The following is a 20891-nucleotide window of genomic DNA, read 5'->3' as shown; positions in this document are numbered from 1 at the left end:
GGGTGTGTGTGTGTGGTGAGTTCTGTGGCTGAGTGCGTGTGAGTGTGCGTGTGAGTGTGCGTGTGAGTGTGCGTGTGAGTGTGCGTGTGAGTGTGCGTGTGAGTGTGCGTGTGAGTATGCGTGTGAGTATGCGTGAGTGTGTCAGTGAATGTGTGTTTGAATGTGCGTGTGAGTGTTTGTTTGAGTGTGTGTGAGAGAGTGTGTGAGAGAGTGTGTGAGAGAGTGTGTGTGTGTGGTGAGTGTGTGGTGTGTGTGAGTGTGTGTGAGTGGTGAGTGTGTGGTGAGTGTGTGGTGAGTGTGGTGAGTGTGGTGAGTGTGTGTGTGTGTGTGGTGTGTGTGATGAGTGTGTGTGTGTGTGTGTGTGTGTGAGTGTGTGTGTGAGTGTGTGTGTGGTGAGTGTGAGTGAGTGTGTGTGGTGAGTGTGTGTGGTGAGTGTGTGTGGTGAGTGTGAGTGTGTGTGTGGTGAGTGTGAGTGTGTGTGTTGTGAGTGTGGTGAGTGTGAGTGTGTGTGTGTGTGTGATTGTGTGTGAGTGTGTGTGTGGTGAGTGTGAGTGTGAGTGTGTGTGGTGAGTGTGAGTGAGTGTGTGTGTGTGTGTGGTGAGTGTGAGTGTGGTGAGTGTGTGTGTGTGTGTGTGGTGAGTGTGAGTGTGTGTGTGAGTGTGTGTGTGGTGAGTGTCAGTGTGTGTGTGGTGAGTGTGAGTGAGTGTGTGTGGTGAGTGTCAGTGTGTGTGTGGTGAGTGTGAGTGAGTGTGTGGGGTGAGTGTGTGGGGTGAGTGTGTGGGGTGAGTGTGTGGGGTGAGTGTGTGGGGTGAGTGTGAGTGAGTGTGTGTGTGAGTGAGTGTGTGTGTGGTGAGTGTGTGTGTGGTGAGTGTGTGTGGGTGTGGTGAGTGTGTGTGGGTGTGGTGAGTGTGTGTGTGTGTGGTGAGTGTGTGTGGGTGTGGTAAGTGTGTGTGGTGTGTGTGTGTGGTGAGTGTGTGTGTGGTGAGTGCGTGTGAGTGTGCGTGTGAGTGTGCGTGTGAGTGTGCGTGTGAGTGTGCGTGTGAGTGTGCGTGTGAGTATGCGTGAGTGTGTCAGTGAATGTGTGTTTGAATGTGCGTGTGAGTGTTTGTGTGAGTGTTTGTGTGAGTGTTTGTTTGAGTGTTTGTTTGTTTGAGTGTGTGTGTGTATGGTGAGAGTGTGTGAGAGAGTGTGTGAGAGTGTGTGAGAGAGTGTTTGAGAGAGTGTGTGTGTGGTGAGTGTGTGGTGTGTGTGAGTGTGTGTGTGTGGTGAGTGTGTGGTGTGTGTGAGTGTGTGTGTGTGGTGTGTGTGAGTGTGTGTGGTGAGTGTGTGTGTGTGTGGTGAGTGTGTGTGGGAGTGTGTGTGGGAGTGTGTGTGGGAGTGTGTGTGGGAGTGTGTGTGGGAGTGTGGTGAGTGTGGTGAGTGTGTGTGTGTGTGTGTGTGTGGTGAGTGTCTGTGTGAGTGTGAGTGTGTGTGGTGAGTGTGTGTGTGTGGTGTGTGGTGTGTGTGGTGCGTAAGTGTTAGTGGTGAGTGTGTGTGTGGGGTGAGTGTGTGTGAGTGTGTGTGATGTGTGTGGTGCGTAAGTGTTAGTGGTGAGTGTGTGTGTGTGGTGAGTGTGTGGTGAGTGTGTGTGGGAGTGTGTGTGGGAGTGTGTGTGGGAGTGTGTGTGGGAGTGTGGTGAGTGTGTGTGTGTGTGTGTGTGTGGTGAGTGTCTGTGTGAGTGTGAGTGTGTGCGTGTGTGTGTGCGTGTGTGTGTGCGTGTGTGTGTGCGTGAGTGTGTGCGGTGAGTGTGTGCGGTGAGTGTGTGCGGTGAGTGTGTGCGGTGAGTGTGTGCGGTGAGTGTGTGTGTGAGTGAGTGCGTGTGAGTGAGTGTGTGTGGTGAGTGTGTGTGTGTGTGAGTGTTTGTGTGTGTGAGTGTGCGTGCGTGGTGAGTGTGTGTGTGTGTGAGTGTGTGTGTGTGAGTGTGTGTGTGAGTGTTTGTGTGAGTGTTTGTGTGAGTGTTTGTGTGAGTGTTTGTGTGAGTGTTTGTGTGAGTGTTTGTGTGTGTGGTGAGTGTGTGTGTGGTGAGTGTGGTGAGTGTTTATGTGAGTGAGTGTTTATGTGAGTGAGTGTGTGTGTGAGTGTGAGTGTGTGTGTGTGTGAGTGTGTGTGTGAGTGTGTGTGAGAGTGTGTGTGAGAGTGTGTGTGAGAGTGTGTGTAAGAGTGTGTGTGTGTGGTGAGTGTGTGTGCGTGAGTGTGTGTGTGTGTGTGGTGAGTGTGTGTCTGAGTGTGAGTGTGTGTGTGTGTGTGGTGAGTGTGTGTGTGTGGTGAGTGTGTGTGTGTGTGGTGAGTGTGTGTGTGTGAGTGTGTGTGTGTGTGTGGTGAGTGTGTGTGTGTGTGTGAGTGTGTGTGGTGAGTGTGAGTGTGAGTGTGTGTGTGTGTGAGTGTGTGTGTGAGTGTGTGTGAGAGTGTGTGTGAGAGTGTGTGTGAGAGTGTGTGAGTGTGTGTGAGAGTGTGTGTGTGTGGTAAGTGTGTGTGCGTGAGTGTGCGTGAGTGTGTGTGTGTGTGGTGAGTGTGTGTCTGAGTGTGAGTGTGTGTGTGTGTGTGGTGAGTGTGTGTGTGTGTGTGTGTGTGTGTGTGTGTGTGTGTGCGGTGAGTGTGTGTGTGCGGTGAGTGTGTATGTGTGTGGTGAGTGTGTGTATGTGTGTGGTGAGTGTGCGTGTCTGTGAGTGTGAATGTCTGTGTGTGAGTGTGTGTGTGTGTGTGTGGTGAGTGAGAGTGTGTGTGTGGTGAGTGAGAGTGTGTGTGTGAGTGTGTGTGTGCGTCGTGAGTGTGTGTGAGTGTGTGTGTGCGTCGTGAGTGTGTGTGTGTGTGGTGTGTGTGAGTGTGAGTGCGTGTGCGGTGAATGTGTGGTGTGTGAGTGTGTGTGTGAGTGTGTGTGGTGAGTGTGTGTGTGTATGTGATGAGTGTGTGGTGGGTGTGTGTCGTGAGTGTGTGTGTGTCGTGAGTGTGTGTGTGGTGAGTGTGTGGTGTGTGTGTGTGTGTGTGGTGAGTGTGTGGTGGTTGTGTGTGTGTGGTGAGTGTGTGGTGGGTGTGTGTCATGAGTGTGAGTGCGTGTGCGGTGAGTGTGTGTGTGTGTGTGTGTGTGTGGTGAGTGTGTGTGTGTATGTGGTGAGTGTGTGGTGGGTGTGTGTGTGAGTTTGTGTGTGTGCATTCACACATTGAGCCCAGGGAAATTAAAACTTTGACATTAGAAACTTTGATATCTGTGAAGGAGCTTACTCCCTGACACAGCCTTTCCCTTTCTGATCTCCTTCCTATTGATCTGCTGATTACTATCTGCTAATTAATGTTTTCTAACGTTGTTTTGTATTAATCAGCTAAAAATAAATGAAAATAAGAGTCACCTGGGACCCAGAGGCAGAGGTGTCATCCAGATAGAAATCTCCAATGGAAAGCAATGATAGCAACTGGCATCATTCAATATCCTCCTTGCAGCTCCTGTGTGATTCTTAGGCCTGCAGGTGTGATGATGGAGTTGAAATAAAAGCTGCCATGTGGAGACTAGCTCAGCAAGAATGTAGCTGTCAGTGTTCAAAGCTTCAGGCAGTTTACCTCTGCCCCACACGAGCCTAAAAATGCCGAATTTGTATTTTAATCCTCAGAGCTGTTGGATCATTGAGTTTCTATGCGACATTAAACGGTGAAGGTAACGAGAGGCCTGTGATGTGGGCAGATTTTGTACCCAAATTTTCAATCAATTTTCATCTGGATAATATATATCAAAATTCAGGCCCTTTCTCCACCCCCACCTTCCTTCTGCCCATTGCCCTCCCTCCCTCTTCCCCCATTCTCCCCTCCGTCCTTTCCCACCCAAACCCCACCCTTATTCACTGCCCTTCCCCCACCCCCTCCCTCCTTCACTATCCCTCCCCCACCCTCCTCCCCATTGCCCTCCCCTCCCTCCACCCTTCCACCATCTCCACCCTCCCCCACCAACCCCTTCCCCCCTTAGCTTTTCTCCATCGTCTGTCTTTCCCCCCACCCCGATCCTTCACACAGATCACCAAGTTACAGTATGCACCCTGTTTCCTGGAATGTGAGTTAAAACCAGGTCAGTGAGGAACTCGCCATTAGCAAACTGGGTTCTGAAACCTAGTCAATTGTACAAGAAAGGCAGGGCAGGAGCTGAGAGGAGTTACAGTTTGGAGGTTCTGAGTTAGAGCAGGAGGTGACTTGGTTCCAGTACCGTGTTGATTGGCACAGGAAGCAGTGCAGGGCATTGTACCCTACCCTGAAGGTCAATGGGTTATAGAGGGGAGTGAACAGAATTCGATGTGACGCTCCTGAGAGGGCAGCTGCAATGCAATGCCCAATAAGCTTGTCCGCCAATCTTACATTTGTCTCAACACTCACAGGTTTCTCCACACTGTCACTGGGAGATCAGATGGGCCTCCTGCAGAGTGCCTGGATGGAGGTGCTGATCCTGGGTGTTGTGTTCCGCTCGCTGCCCTATGATGAAGGATTGGTCTATGCAGATGATTTCATCATGGAGCGGGAGCAATGTCGGATGGCTGGACTTCTCGACCTCTACTGCACACTCCTGCAACTGATTAAAAAGTATCGCAAGCTTCAACTTGACAAGGAAGAGTTTGTGACACTGAAAGCCATGGCGCTCGCTAACTCAGGTACAAATCATCATTGGTCACTCCCAATTTCAACCTACACTAGATAGAACAGTAGCATAATGGTTATGTTACTGGACTAGTAATCATGCATTCAAATCCCACCACAGCAGCTGTTAATTAAATAAAATCTGGAATTAAAAAGCTATTATCAGTAATGATGACCATGAAACTACAGGAAATCTGCCGTCCTTACATGGTCTGGCCTGTATGTGACTCCAGACCCACAGCAATGTGGTTAACTGTTAACTGCTGCTGAAATGGCCGAGCAAGCCAATCAGTTGCATTTGCATCAGCACCTTCTCAAGGGCAATTAGGATGGGCAATAAATGCTGGTCATGTCAGATACGCCCACATCCCATGAATGAACAAAAAAAAGTGACTGGGGCTGTTCACAGGTCTTCAAGTAAAGACCAACGAACAACATTGTTCCTATTATGTGTTCTGAGTGTGTGGTGTAACAGAGAGGGTGTTATAACTGAGAGTTTTATACTGAAGGTGGGATGTAAGCCAGGATTATAACTGCGAGTTCCATCATGCTTTATTTTCTGATGGTTTCTGTCACAGGGTTCTGAGGATTCCTGCTCCTTTTGTCCTTCCCTATTCATTCTGAATTCTCTGTCAAGGACGTGTTTTCTCTGTGGTTAATTCTAGGAGCTGTTGTTGTGGTGCCCGTTAATTACAAAAGGGCGATGTCGCAGGGATATAATGTGTGCACCAGCTGAGGGCTCTGCACAGCAACAAAGCACGAGACACAACTCTTTAAATTGTTTGCTAAAAGGAAGCTGATGACCGATAAAGTTATTGACATCTGTCACTTCCTGAGCGAGAGATGTGACCTATTCTATCGACAGAAACTCCTATTCGAAGGTGCTGCTGTCTAGTCTGCAATGTCAAAGTGTGCAATGGCCTGGAATAATGATATACCATCAGTGAAGGCAAGAGAGAGATACCAGGTTGCAGGCTGGGTTAGGGTATAATAGACGTGAAGGAAAATTGCTCCCTCAGGAAAAAAATGGGTTGGGGTGGGGAAAGAGAAATTGATTTTGCAATTAAGAGTTCATCAATCTAATTGATTGACACAACATTGCTACTTTTCCATGGGTATTTGTTCATTGAAGCAAATAATTCCAAAAAAGCTAGAGAGGTACAGAACGAGGGAACAGGACAGTAAAGAGGGAGACGGAGAGTGAGGGTGTGCATGAGGGAGGGGGAAAGTGAGGGAAGGAGGGGGAGAGTGAGGGAGTGCATGACAGAAGGGGAGAGTGAGGGAAGGAGGGGGAGAGTGCAGGAGCGCATGACGGGGGAGAGTGAGGGTGTGCATGAGAAAGGAGAGGAAGAGTGAGGAAGGGAGGGAGTGAGGGGGAGAGTGGAGGAGGAAGGATGAGAGTGAGGGAGGGAGGAGAGAATGAGGAAATGGGAGAGTGAGGGAGGGGGAGGGAGGGGACAGTGACCCCAGTAGCTAGACGCTTTCTCCCGGTGATATCTGTACTGAGTCCCTCTTCATTTTTCTCCCAATTGATGTTATTAGAATTAGAACATTACAGCGCAGTACAGGCCCTTCGGCCCTCGATGTTGCGCCGACCTGTGAAACCATCTGACCTACACTATTCCATTTTCATCCTTATGTCTATCCAATGACCACTTAAATGTCCTTCAAGTTGGCGAGTCTACTACTGTTGCAGGCAGGGCGTTCCACGCCCCTACTACTCTCTGAGTAAAGAAACTACCTCTGACATCTGTCCTATATCTATCACCCCTCAACTTAAAGCTATGTCCCCTCGTGTTTGTCATCACCATCCGAGGAAAAAGACGCTCACTATCCACCCTATCCAACCCTCTGATTATCTTATATGTCTCTATTAAGTCACCTCTCCTCCTCCTTCTCTCCAACGAAAACAACCTCAAGTCCCTCAGCCTTTCCTCGTAAGACCTTCCCTCCATACCAGGCAACATCCTAGTAAATCTCCTCTGCACCCTTTCCAAAGCTTCCACATCCTTCCTATAATGCGGTGACCAGAACTGCACGCAATACTCCAGGTGCGGCCTCACCAGAGTTTTGTACAGCTGCAGCATGATCTCGTGGCTCCGAAACTCGATCCCCCTACTAATAAAAGCTAACACACCATATGCCTTCTTAACAGCCCTATAACCTGGGTAGCAACCTTCAGGGATTTATGCACATGGACACCAAGATCTCTCTGTTCATCTACACTACCAAGAATCTTCCCATTAGCCCAGTACTCTGCATTCCTGTTACTCCTTCCAAAATGTTATATTCATTTATTTTAATGGTTCTCTCCTTGTCTCCAATAATTCACTGTGACCCATCCCACTGGATTACTGCGGAGCTACACTAACTTCAAAGGGAGGAGTGACCAAGTGTTTTGCTTTCCAGTTGTTGATATTAACCCACCAATGAAGCAACAGCAAGAACAGCCCACAAGATTCAAGCAGAAAAAGGCAACGAATGAGATACTTCAGAGCAAACAGGACCGTCTGCCTGGGTTCCTGTGCTCTGATGTGATCATGACCAGTAGTTTGGATGTTCCTGTGCGGGAGGATCTCTAAGCACTGCCCATCTCCAATTGTCTGAAGTGGGCAGTGGGTTTGCAGTTAAAACCATGTGACACTTGCCATTTAATACTAATAGAATCATACCCAGAGACATGCCGAATCACACACTCACTCCCACACCAGAGACACACACTGACAAAAACAGATGCACACTCACACACACTCCCAAAGATATATAGACACGACACACATTCACATCTCACACACACATGCACACACACACCCACAGACACACTGTCACACCCAGACCCAAGCACACACACATCAACACACACAGCACGCACATGCACACATGCCCCCACAGACCATGCACACATATGCAGATACACACCTACACACGCACCTGTACTGTTTGATGTTAAAGGGTACTGGTAAACACAGCAATAGTCCCTCAGTATGGTACTGGGCTATCAGCTTATATTATGTGATTAATGACTTTGGTGGGGCTCAACCCTACATGTTTCTGACCCAGAAATAAAAGTGAAACCAACTGAGCTGCACCTGCACTCTGAGGGGAATGGTGGAAAGTCTAAACAGGGTTAAAGTAAGCAGGAAGATGCCTCATGTTTTCCTTTATTGGTTGCAGATTCAATGAATATTGAGAATGTAGAGGCAATTCAGAACCTCCAGGATATCCTTCATGAGGCCCTGCAGGAGTACGAGAAGAACCAACACCTGGAGGATCCTCACCGTGGCGGCAAACTGCTGATGACTTTACCACTTCTGCGTCAAACAGCAAACAAGGCCATGCAATGCTTCCGCCGAATCATGGCAGAGGGCAAGGTGGCACTGCACAAACTGTTTCTCGAGATGCTGGAGGCTAAAGTCTGAAAGCTGGGGCAGAGGATCTGCTTAAACACCTACCCCTCAAACACAACCACTGTTACCTGCTGACCAGCTTAAACTGGAACTAAGGAACTAGGCAGATCCTGACTAGGGCCAAAGACCTGATCCCTACTTGCCTGGGAAATAAGTTGCGCAGCCTCGTAATGCAGTATTCGAATGCACGGGAGGTAGGTGTGCACTATAACCTGACAATATCGTGACAAGGGCTCGCCGCCTATTCCCCAGGTCATGAGGTCAGTTTGCTGGCGGCCAGATTTTGGGACAGTTCATAAATTTAAAACTTCCTGGTTCTGCAATTTCCACAAAAACCATTATGGTGACACTTCAAATAAAATAAAAGTTCTTCAAGAATTTAAAAAACTATTTACAACTGATGAAAAGACATAATAAAAATAAATGAAAAAACAGAGAAAGACTTTTGTTACAGTTTAAAGGTGCACCTGCTTGCTTATCTCACTATTCTTTCTGATTAATTTATAAATATTTCTTTTCTATTTCAAATTATACTTTATGAAACAATCCTGTGGGTCTTACATTTCTTTTGTTAAAATCTCCCTTTAATGTGGAGAATGTAAATTGAGAAAAAAAACTGCTTTAGAACCATAAAACCCTAGAAAAGTTACAGAACAGAAGGAGGCCATTCAGCCCACTGTGTCTGTGCCAGCTGAAAAAACTAGCCGCCCAATCTAATCCCACCTTCCAGCACCTGGTCCATAGCCTTGCAAGTTACAGCAAGGTGAATGTCCAGGTACCTTTTAAATGAGTTGAGGGTTTCTGCCTCCAACACCATTCCTGGCAGTGAATTCCAGACACCCACCACCCTCTGGGTGAAAATGCTTTTCCTCATGTTCCCTCTAATCCTTCTACCAATCACCTTAAATCTGTGCCCCCTGGTAATTGACCTTTCCACAAAGGGAAACAGGTCCTTCCTGTCTACTCTATCCAGGCTCCTCATAATTTTGTACACCTCAATTAAGTCACCCCTCAGCCTCCTCTGTTCTAAGTAAAACAACCCTAGCCTATCCAATCTTTACTCATAGTTGCAATTTTCCAGCCCTGGCAACATTCTTGTAAATCTCCTCTGTACTCTCTCCAGAGCAATTATGTCCTTCCTGTTATGTGATGACCAGAACTGTACGCAATACTCCTGCGGTGGCCTAACCAGCGTTTTATATGGTTTCAGCATTACATCCCTGCTTTTGTATTCTATACCTCGGCCAATAAAGGAAAGCATTCCATATGCCTTCTTCACCACTCTATCTGCCTGTCCTGTCACCTTCAGGGACCTGTGGACATGCACTCCAAGGTCTCTCACTTCTTCTACCCGTCTCAATATCCTCCTGTTTATTGTATATTCCCTCACTTTATTTCTCCTTCCCAAATACATTATCTCACACTTTTCTGGATTGAATTCCATTTGCCACTTTTCCGCCCACTGAACCAAACCATTGATATCATTCTGGAGTCTACAGCTATCCTCTTCACTATCAACTTTTGTGTCAGCTGCAAATTTCCCAATCATGCCTCCTACATTTAAGTCCAAATCATTAATATATAAAGGAATGGAATGTTTGCTGCTCCTTTCCTGGGATCTGGAATCTCACTATCTTTCATCTGCTTCCGGGAATATCATGTGTGAAGTTTCCACTTACTCCCTTTCATGTACCAGTTTCTCCCAGTTTTTTTGTTTTTCTTGCTTTCTGTCATGCAAGGGTAGGAATGTGTTATGGACTTGTACCTGTCATAAAATTCTGGGTACTGCCTGCGCGGAGTTTGCAAGTTCTCCCTGTGACCGCGTGGGTTTTCGCCGGGAGCTCCGGTTTCCTCCCACAGCCAAAGACTTGCAGGTTGATAGGTAAATTGGCCATTATAAATTGCCCCTAGTGTAGGTAGGTGGTAGGGGAATTGAGGGAAAGTGGGGATGTGGTAGGGAGTATGGGATTAATGTAGGATTAGTATAAATGGGTGGTTGTTGGTCGGCACTGACTCGGTGGACCGAATGGCCTGTTTCAGTGCTGTATCTCTAAAAAAAAATCATAGAATAGTACAGCACTTTCCGTCCATTGTGTCTGCAATGACGCTTTTGAAGAGCAATTCACTTAGTCTGACTTCCCCTCTCCTTCCTGCAATTGTTTCTCTTTCTAGTATTTATCTAAGGGTAGGTTTAGGTAGGTTCAGGTAGGGTATTCGGGCAGCGAGGTGGTGAGAGGGGGTCGATGGGGAGTGGGGGGGTTGAGGAGGGGGTGGAATCCTCCCCTCCTGTGCTTACATACACATTTGAGTTTCATTTCACTAGTATCTGCCACTTTTATTCGTCTCACACTTGGCATTGATGTCTGTCCAACTCTTCTTGCCATTTTCCATACCCACCTAGGGTTATAATTGGAATTGAAATGCAAGGATACATTACTAACTTTGCAGCGAATATATCCAGTTGAAAGAGCAGTCATGCCTAAGACCAAGACAAGGAGCATAGATTTTAGGGTAAGGGTTGGAGAGAAGGTTAAGGGAAGAATGTTTAGAATACCTAGGTTAGGGTAAAGGTTTGGAAATAGGATAACTATGGGGCTGTGTAAGGGCTGTTTAGGTTCAGGAGTTAGAGTAAGGGTTAGATTTAGGGTTGTGGTTAGGATAGGGTTAGGGGTTCTGGTTAGGGTTAGGCCCATTAGGGTTAGGGTTTCCAGTTAGGGTTTCTGGTTAGGTTTAGGGGTTGGGGTTAGGAAGGGTATTCGGGCAGTAGGGTTAGGGTTAGTGTTTGGATTCGGGTTAGGGTAAGGGTTAAAGGCTGCTGTTGAATCTGTATCCACCTGCATTTCAAATCCTAAGCATTCTTTGTGTAAAAATATTTTTCCTCCTACCCTCTGGCTCTTTTGCCATGAATGCGGGCGACTGAAATCCTGAAGTTAGAGCCCAAAAGCCAAATGTTCTGACAGCTCTGAGACCCAGAATTCAGGAACGCAACCAGTGTGGTTGGGGAGGGTTTAAACTAAATTGGCAGGGGGCGGGGGAGGGGGGCGGGGTGGTGCTGGGGGGGGGCGACCAGCATATAGAAATAGAAAAGAGGAATGAGGTGCATAAAGGAGTGAGAGTGTTGGATAGTTCTAGAGAAGTAAGTAATACCCTATTTAATAGGAGTAGACTGAGAAGGGCTATAAGGAATGCATAGACAGGTTTACAATGCATGTATGTAAACGCACAAAGTGTGATGAGTAAGGTTGGTGAGCTACAAGCATAAATAGCTGTGTGGGAATATGATGTAGTGGCAATAACACAAACATAGCTTAAAAATGGTGAGGACTGGGCACTTCAAGGATACAAAGTGTTTAGAAAAGATAAGGAAGGGAAAAAGGAGGTGGAGTGGCAGTACTGATTAGGGAAGATATTGTTGTGTTGGAAAAAGAGGATGTACTTAAGGGGGCAAAGACTGAATCCATTTGGTTAGAGCTGAAAAGCAAAAAGGGGATAATCACACAACTGGGCTATTCTACAGGTCTCCAAATAGTGAGAGAGAGAGAGAAGAAAATCTGTCAGAAAAGCACAGAGATGTGCAAGAACTACAGAGCAGTGATACTGGAGGACTTTAATTACCGAAATATCATGGAATAGGAGGGTCAGTGTCCAATTGGATAAAAAAAATCAGCTTAAGGACAGAAAACAGTGAGTCGTAGTAAATAAAAACAAGAAATGCTGGAAATACTCAGCAGGTCTGGCAGCATCTGTGGAGAGAGAAGCAGAGTTAATGTTTCAGGTCAGTGACCCTTCATCAGAAGTAGTTGTAGTAAATGGTTATTTTTCAGACTGGAGAATGGTAGACAGTCGTGGTCCCCAAGGTTCAGTGCTAGGACCACTGCTTTTTTTGATATCTAAATGACTTTTATTTTGTAATAGGGAGTAAAATTTCAAAATTTGTGGTAAACATTGAGGATGATACCAGTTCCTCAGGGTAGTGTGCTAGGCCCAACCATCTTCAGCTGCTTCGTCAATGACCTTCCCTCCATCTTAAGGTCAGAAGTGGGGATGTTCACTGATGATTGCACAATGTTCAGCACCATTCGTGACTCCTCAGATACTGATGCAGCCTGTGTCCAGACACAGCAAGACCTGGATAACATCCAGGCTTAGGCTTATGAGTGGCAAGTAACATTCATGCCACACAAGTACCAGGCAATGACCGTCTCAAACAAGAGAGAATCTAACCATGTCCCCTTGATGTTCAATGGCATTACCATCGTTGAATCCCCCACTTTCAACATCCTGGGGGTTACCATTGACCAGCAACTGAACTGAACCAGTCACATAAATACTGTGGCTATAAGAGCAGGTCAGAGTCTGGGAATTCTGCAGCCAAAGACTTGCAGGTTGATAGGTAAATTGGCCATTGTAAATTGCCCCTAGTGTAGGTAGGTGGTAGGAGAATGGTAGGGATGTGGTAGGGAATATGGGATTAATGTAGGATTAGTATAAATGGGTGGCTGTTGGTCGGCACAGACTCGGTGGGCCGAAGGGCCTGTTTCAGTGCTGTATCTCTAAATAAAAATAAAATAAAAAATAAAAATAAATAAAAAAGAACTCACCCCCTGACTCCACAAAGCCTGTCCACCAACTACGAAGCACAAGTCAACAGTGTGATGGAATACTCTCCACTTGCCTGGATGGGAGCAGCTCGAACACTCAAGAAGTTTGATATCATCCAGGACAAAGCAGCACGTTTGATTGGCACCCTATTCACCATCTTCAACATTCACTCCCTTCACCACCGATGCACGGTGGAGGCAGTGTGCACCATCTACAAGATTCACTGCAGAATTCACCGGGCTCTTTCGACAGCACCTTCCAAACCCATGACCTCTACCACCGAGGACAAGGGCAACAAATGCATGGCAACATCACCACCTGCAAGTTCCACTCCAAACCACACACCATCCTGACTTGGAACTATATCGCTGTTCCTTCATTGTCACGGGGGCAAAATCCTGGAACTTGCTTTCTAACAGCACATGGGTGTCGGTACAGTACAGGTTAGATACAGAGTCAAGCTCCCTTTACACTGTCCCATCAAACACTCCCAGGACAGATACAGCATGGGATTGGCTGGGCAATTTGGAGCACTTCCTGTGCGATTAGTCAAACCAGCTGCATCTGAGCAGGCTGTGGGAGCTGGAACTGGAACTGGAGAGGAGACAGCAGCATTTACAACTTTTAACTGTGGGTCTCTTGTACTTTATTCAAGGACAAAGGTGACCTGCAAGTCATTTTGGAGAGGCGAATGTTGGAGCACCAGAGAACTGTTTGTTGTTTGGACTGCTGGGGGAGGGAGGAGGCACCAGAACATCCAGGGCTGGGGCTGCCAAATTCTATAGGGAGCCTCTGTATTTGCTCTTGTGTTTATCTTTCATCCTGCACAAAAGGGGCTCCCTCCCCACCCCAAACTGTGTGGCTTGAGACGGCTGGAGCTGCCCGGCTGAAGACAATCTTTAATCGAACAGAAGGAAAAGGAGAGAACCGTGCGGCTCTAGCCAACCCGGACGAAGAGCCCTCCCCTAACTGGAAGACTGAACTGTAGACTCTGCAGCAAGGTGCTCCAACCATCAATTGAACAGTAACTTCCTCGCAGCCCTTCTCTCCCTTCCATCACTCAGCCACCTATACTCTCCTCTCCTTTTCAGCCCTGTCCTCCTCTACTGCCATTCCCCCCGCCCCATCATATTGTTTGTGTTTAAGAGAAAACTGTCGTGTGCTTTGTTTCTTGTGGTTGGGCATGGCTCTGCGACCCCATGGCAAGCCCCTCTTCGCCGGTGGCAGGGCCTTCATGTATGTATGCTGCTGCGGCTGCTACAGCTGCACCTGTTCCCCCGTCACTGTTTGCGCTGGTAACATCGAAGCATGGGGTCAAGAGCTACGTCCACCCCAATATGTCAATAGAGGTATGCGTGAAGGCAATGGCTGAGGTTGTCGGCCCTTCGGCCATTGTTGCTGCCTCAAAAATGTACGGGAAGGTGGTGTTTTTCCTGAAGACCGAGCGGGAGGTGTCCCTGGCACTGAGCAAGGGGTTCACCGTGGCGGGACCTTTCTGCCAGTGGACCCCCTGGAGGCCACTGCGCAACGGGTCATTCTGTCAAATGTCCCACCCTTCATTCCTAATGAGTTGCTCCTCCCCCACCTGCACCATCTGGGGGAGGTAAAGACAGGGCTCACCCCAGTCCCGCTCGGTCTTCGGGAGAACAGCCTCCAGCTGGTGCGGGAGGAGGTCACGGATGGCCATTTCAATGCGTAATTCCAGGGGACGGCCTACCGCATCTTCTGGACCTTGGACGGGGCGCAGTGCCATGTCTGCAAGGGAGTGGGGCATGTTCGTAAGAACTGCCCCAACCTCCCGGCTGCCGACTCCACCTCAGCAGCCCAGGGTGGCGCCACTGCACCTCCACCCACCACCCCCCCTGTACACCTCCACCAGATACCGTTCAGTTAGTTTTCACAGCCTCCGGTGGGGAGGGAGTGGAAGGAAGGCGCGGAGGAAACAGTGGCACAACCCGAACCTGAGCTCAGCCTAAGGCCCGCTCCCAGGGAATCCACCTGCCCCAGGGCTGGGCTCAGGCGCAGGGTGACCAGGCAAAAGGTGGGTGCGGAGGCAGAGGGCCCTGATGACATGGAGGTCTCTGAGCCTCCGCACCCCTCCCGAAATAAGAGGAGGAGACGTCCCACCTCTGAAGAAGGCCCTGAACCACGGGGTCCATCTCCTGGCGTGGGTCCTCAGGCTCTCCCTGCCACCAACACAATCAGGGCCTCGAGACCTGGGCGGGAACCCTCCACCCCTCAGAACGGAGGTGGGGGAGATGCCACTGTAATCTTGTCAACTCCTGAGGTGGGTGACCCGCCCTTGGTAGGGGAGTCTGTGGGCCCCATGGGAGAAATCATTCCTTTGGCCGATGGGTCGGGTGTCCTGGGTGAGAGCGAGACCTGTGAGGGGCCGCCCTCCCAGCAGCCAGACGCTCCTGCCTGGGATGTACCCGACCCAGAGGTTAATCTGTGTAATTCCCTGTCTGCTGGTCCTGTGGGCACTGACGGGACGGGAGATGGCCTCCTTTTTCCGCCTCCGGTCCCGGCTCCGGTTGGATTTCCGGAGTTGGGCATTTCCATCTCCCCTGGACCATTCGTTGGCCTGGGGACGGAGGTGGAGGGGGGTCCTGAACCGCTGGTACCCAGAGGCTCCAGTTCCATTCTAGAACCCAGAGAGGACTCCTCCGCCATCGATTCTGGGGGTGGGATCGTGACGGAGGCGGGACCAGCTGGTGCGGCCGGGACGTCCGCCCCACAGTGTGTGGTGGATGTGTCGGCCGCTGACAGTGACGACCCAGAGGAGGACGGGGACTCCATGTGGGGCACGGAGGACGACCTTGATTCCATCACCAGTGAACTGGCGGAGTCTGTCGTGCCTCCCACCGAGTCTCCTCTCATCCCCACAGCGGAACTCTGGGGTTGCCGCGATAAAGTTCAGCTGGCCCTCGGCTGGTGGTCGAGTCAGGCGCTGATCATTCAGTCCGTCCGTGCCACCCTCAAGAAAGCGGGCAAGGGCGCTGGCGTGAAACAGGTTGAGAGGTGCCGATTTAATGCGTTCCTCAATGGGTTGCTGGGGGAGTGGAAGGCCAGGTGCACTTCCGCTCCCTCCTCACAGTGAGGTGTTGGTGACGGGTTTTAAGTACCTTTGACATGAAGATAACCATAGCCAGCCTCAACATCAACGGCAGCAGGGGGTCTCACCTCAGATTTCACAATCTCAGTCCTTAGGGAAGGGAGATACGCAGTGAGCTTTCTGCAGGAAGCCCACACCGTTCCGGGAGACAAAGCTACCTGGCTCCTGGAGTGGCAGGGTGGGGTCTACATGAGTCACCTCACCCCTATTTCTAGTGGGGTGGCTATCTTGTTGGCCCCGACTTTTCAGCCGGAGATCTTAGGGGTCAAGGAGCTAGTGCCGAGCCGCTTGCTCCACCTTGCCATTCGCCTGGGTAGTATGCCACTCCACTTTGTGAACGTGTACGCGCCCAGGCCCGGCGCGTTGCAAGTGCGCTTCTTTGAAGAAGTGTCCGCTCTCTTGCACTCCATCGATAGCGGCGAGTGCATCATCCTCTGGGGGGATTTTAACTGCACCCTCGACGTGGGGGATCACTCCGGTCCCCAGCGCGGCCAAGCGTCAGTGGAGATGTTGAGGTGCCTGATCAGCTCCCTCAACTTGGTGGACGTCTGGCGGAATCTCCAACCCGACTCCAGTGCCTTCACGTGGAGGTCTGGAAGAGCAGGGTCCCGAATCGACCGCCTCTACTTTTCGCAGGCATACATCTCCCACGTCTTGGCGGTCTCCATGTGGCTGGTGCCGTCCTCGGACCACCACCTGGTGTGGGCAAAGTTCACTCCGCTCCACACGCGGGCGGAGTCCACGTACTGGCACTTTAACAACCGGCTGCTGGAGGACGAGCGATTCCGAGACTCGTTCCGTCGATTCTGGGCCGACTGGAGAAGGAAGCAGGGGGGCTTCCCCTCCTTGAGGCTATTGTGGGTTGTGGGCAAGACTCACATCCATGTCTTCTGTCAGGACTATGCGAAGGGGTCGACCAAGAGGCGGGAAACCAAGATCGGGCACCTAGAGAGGGAGGTGCTCGACGTGGCGTCCCGCCTCGGTCATGCCCTGAGGCAGGCATATAAAGTGAAGAAGGGCGCGCTGAGGGACCTGCAGCTCATAGGATCCTGAGGCGTGTACGTGAGGTCGCGGATCCAGATCCTGGAACTTTTGGACCGCGCCTCACCCTTCTTCTACTCGCTGGAAAAATGGCGGGGGAGTCCCTAAGCAGCTCATTGAGCTGCTGGCCGACAACGGATTCTCCATCACGGAGCTGGAGGGAACGGGCCTCCTGGTTCGTACCTATTACAGTGCGTTGTTCTCTCTGGATCCGTCCAGCGAGGACGTGCGCAGAGTTTTGTGGGAGGACCTGCAGCAGGTCAGCCTGGAGGGTGCCGAAAGATTGGAGGCTCCCCTCACGTTGGCAGAGCTGACCGGTGCCCTCCACCTGTTATTGAGAGGCAAATCCCCGGGGCTGGACGGGCTGACCGTGTAGTTCCTCAGGGCATTCTGGGACGTCCTGGTGGACGATTACGCACGGGTCCTAGGGGAAGCCTGGCGACCGGAGAGATGCCCCTCTCGTGGCGCAGGGCGGTCATCATCCTGCTGCCAAAGAGGGGCGATCTCTGCCTGCTTAAAAACTGGCATCCAGTCTCCCTCCTCAGCACAGATTATAAGATCTTTGCCCGGGCTATGTCTACCCGCCTGGGCTCCGTGCTGTCCCACATGATCCACCCCAACCAGTCCTACACGGTCCCGGGCCGGTCCATCCAGGACAACATCCACCTGATCTGGGACCTGATCCATCTTTCCCAGAGGACTGGTCTGTCAGTCGTCTTTCTGTCCTTCGATCAGGAGAAGGCGTTCAACAGGGTGAATCACGAATACCTTTTCGGGACTCTGTGCGCTTTCGGACTCGGGCCACATTTTGTGGCCTGGGTTCGAACCTTATATGCTGCTACAGAGTGTCTGGTCAAAGTTAACGGGTCCTTGACGGAGCCCCTTCGCTTTGGGAGAGGAATGCGTCAGGGATGCCCCATGTCCGGCCAATTGTATACCATCTGCGTGGAGCCATTCCTGTGCCTGCTTCGCAGGAGGTTGACTGGATTGGCTCTGCGCGAGCAGGCCATGCGGGTCGTCCTCTCGGCTTACACCGATGACGTGCTCCTCGCAGTCACAGATCCTGTTGACATGCGGAGGATGCGCAAGTGCCAGCAGACCTTTTCTGATGCATCCTCCGCGAGGATCAATTGGGAGAAATATTCTGGACTCCTGGCGGGTCAGTGGCGGGTGGACTCCCTGCCGGAGGAGTTGGCACCTTTTGTGTGGAGCACCACGCACCTCATCTATCTGGGAGTTCACCTTAGCCCCACAGAGGAAGCCTGGCTGGCAAACTGGCAGGAATTGGAGGTGAAAGTCACCACTCGGCTGGGGCGCTGGACAGGACTGCTCAGAGTGCTTTGCTACAGAGGCCGAGTGCTGGTCATAAACCAATTGGTGGCCTCCATGTTGTGGTACCGGTTGGTCATTTTGGCCCCGCCCCCTGCATTGGCCACAATGATCCAGAAGAAACTCGTTGACCCAGAGGAAACACTGGGTCTCTGCCGTGGTCCCGAGCCTCCCGATCAAGGAGGGCAGCCAGTCGCTGGTGTGCGTCCGCACCCAGGCTGCGACTCTCCGCCTTCGGACCTGCAGAGATATCTGTACGTCGAGCGTCCTCCTAGATGGTGTGTGCTGGCGAGGCATTGTTTCTGTCAGTATCACTGCCTGCAAGACGACACGCAGCTCCCGGCTGAGACCATTAGCCGCGCTTCTCTGAGGGAGTTGCTTGTCTTTTACCGGGATCTATTCCGAGTCTGGAACATGGTCGCCTCCAGTCAGGGCGCTCCCCCGCCGGCGGAGGTGAGCACCTTGGCTGTCCGGGGGGCTGACTCCGGGGACGGTCCGGCGAGCAGAGGTGTAGCCGAAACCCCCGGGATGCCCCTCACTGCGGGTGGCGAGGGGGCTCGGGAGTGCGGAGCGCTCCCAGCCGAGCTGACACCTGCTTGGCCGGAACTGCTCATTTGACCCAGGGCCCGAAATCCTCCTCGGGAGCCGGTCCTGCCCAACCCGAGCCGCCTCTCGGAAATGCCCTCCGTGCCATTCCAATCGGCGCGGAGGGGTTTCCTGTACGGGCTACTCCTGCACACTCTCCACTTCTTCGCCCTTGTCAGCCCGCCGGACACGCCCTAGCGGTCCGTGTTGCCATCTGGCGGCGAGGGGAAACCCTGATGGAGGTCTCTCTATGCGGGAGTCTTCCCCCTTTACATCTGGGACCTGGGGTGGAGGGTGTTGCACAGGGCAGTCCCGTGCAATAGACTTTTAAGTAGGTTCACGGACTCCCAGGCCGCCTGTACTTTCTGCGGCCTGGACGAGTCAGTGTTCCATGTATAAATGGAGTATGTGAGCTTGCAGCCCCTATTTGAGTATTTGAAGGTGCTGCTCCTCAAGTTCTGGATGCTCTTTAGTCCCACGCTCCTGATCTTTGGGCAGCCGGTAAGGAGGGGCGTGGGCCAGGAGGGGGATCTCCTCGTCGGTCTGCTCCTGGGCCTGGCCAAGGTGGCAATTCACAGGCCCAGGTTGCGGGCCGTCGGGGGGTCCGTCCTCCCTGATTGCCTGCCCCTCTTCCACAGTTACGTTCGCGCGCGGGTGTCCCTGGAGAGGGAGCATGCGGTGTCCGCTGGTACGCTTGAGGCCTTGCAACTGGAGGGCACCGCAGTGACTGGAGTGCATCATTGACGCCGAGAATGGCATTTTAATTTGAGTTTTGGTTTATTTATTTGATTTTAATAAAGTTATTTTTAAAATGTATATAAAGGGGGCCTGAGGAATAAAGGCCCCCTCAACATAAAATATATAAAAGGGACCTGGGGTATAAAGGACACCTTAAAAAAAAACAGGGGTTAGATACAGAGTAAAACTCTGCCTATACCACGTATTCACTACTTTGTTAGTATACTAGGTTGTACGTCAGTCTGATAACGTGATGATCATAAGTTCAGTTCTCACACATAACACATTAAGGTTTTTTTAATCAGCATGGCTGAATGGGGAACCCTCTTGCCTCAGAGTCAGTAGGTTGTGGGTTTGAGTCCCACTCCAGAAAGTCCATAATCCAGGCCAATACTGCAGTGCAGCATCGAAGGAGTGCTGCACTGTCAGGGGTGCAGTCTTTCAGATGAGATGTTAAACTGCGGCCCTGAATGCTCTCTCAGGTAGATGTAAAAGATCCCATGAAAACTATTTGGAAGCATCTTGACAAATACATGAATAGGATGGGAATAGAGGGATACGGTCCCCGGAAGTGCAGAAGGTTTTAGTTTAGGCAGGCATCAAGATCGGCGCAGGCTTGGAGGGCCGAATGGCCTGTTCCTGTGCTGTACTGTTCATTGTTCTTCTTTAAAAGCAGGGATCCCTAGGGCCAATATTTATCCTGAAACCACCATCACTAAAACAGATGCTTTGGTCATTATCACTTTGCTGCATGTGTGATCGTGCCGTGAGCAAATTGATTGCCGTGTTTCCTAAAACAGTGACTACACTTCAAAAGTACTTTGGCTGCTCGAGGACCTTCGGCTCTGAGTTGATGAGCTGGAGTCCGAGCTGCGGACACTGCGACACATCTGGGAGGGGGAGAGTCAGCTGGACACTGTGGTTCAGGAGACAGTCACACCCCTTAGATTAATTACATCAAATTTGGACTGTGGTCAGAAACAGGAGGGTGTGACTGCGAGTTAGGCAAGTATGGGGATCCAGAATTTAGCTTTGGAGGGGCGTCAGCCACTGGCATTATCCAATAGGTACGAGGTTCTTGCTCCCGCTGTGGATGAGGGCACAGACTGCAGGGAGGATGAGCGAACTGACCACAGCACCATGGTTCAGAGCGCCATTCAAGTGGGGGGAGAAAAGAGAAATGTAGTACTAATAGGGGATAGCATAGTTAGGGGAATAGATACTGTTCTCTGCAGAAATGACAAGGCGTCCCGAAGGCTGTGTTGTCTACCTGGTGCCAAGGTTAAGGACATTTCTTCTGGGCTGGAGAGGGGGAGGATCCAGTTGTTGTGGTCCACGTAGGTACCAACAACATAGGTAGGACTAGGAAAGAGGTTCTGCTGAGGGACTATGAACAGCTCAGGGATAAATTAAAAAGCAGAACC

At 50.7% G+C, this 20891-nt stretch overlaps 1 protein-coding gene across 5 annotated transcripts in view; it reads left to right on the top strand.

Annotated features, from left to right (window-relative positions):
- The window catches only part of LOC137353194 (estrogen-related receptor gamma-like), a 78074-nt gene extending 70005 nt beyond the window's left edge, over window positions 1-8069 (top strand). For all 5 annotated transcript variants that reach the window (XM_068019243.1, XM_068019246.1, XM_068019244.1 and 2 more), the window contains 2 exons: window positions 4395-4664; window positions 7825-8069. In XM_068019243.1, coding sequence (XP_067875344.1) covers window positions 4395-4664; window positions 7825-8069 — 515 coding nt within the window. The remainder of the gene's footprint in view (window positions 1-4394; window positions 4665-7824) is intronic.
- The last annotated feature ends 12822 nt before the right edge of the window (window positions 8070-20891 follow it).

This window comes from Heterodontus francisci, chromosome 40 (genome assembly GCF_036365525.1).
Source record: "Heterodontus francisci isolate sHetFra1 chromosome 40, sHetFra1.hap1, whole genome shotgun sequence".
In the NCBI taxonomy this organism is placed as follows: Eukaryota; Metazoa; Chordata; class Chondrichthyes; order Heterodontiformes; family Heterodontidae; genus Heterodontus; species Heterodontus francisci.
The sequence above is the reverse complement of the archived record's forward strand: the minus strand, read 5'-3'. Positions and strand labels throughout refer to the sequence as shown.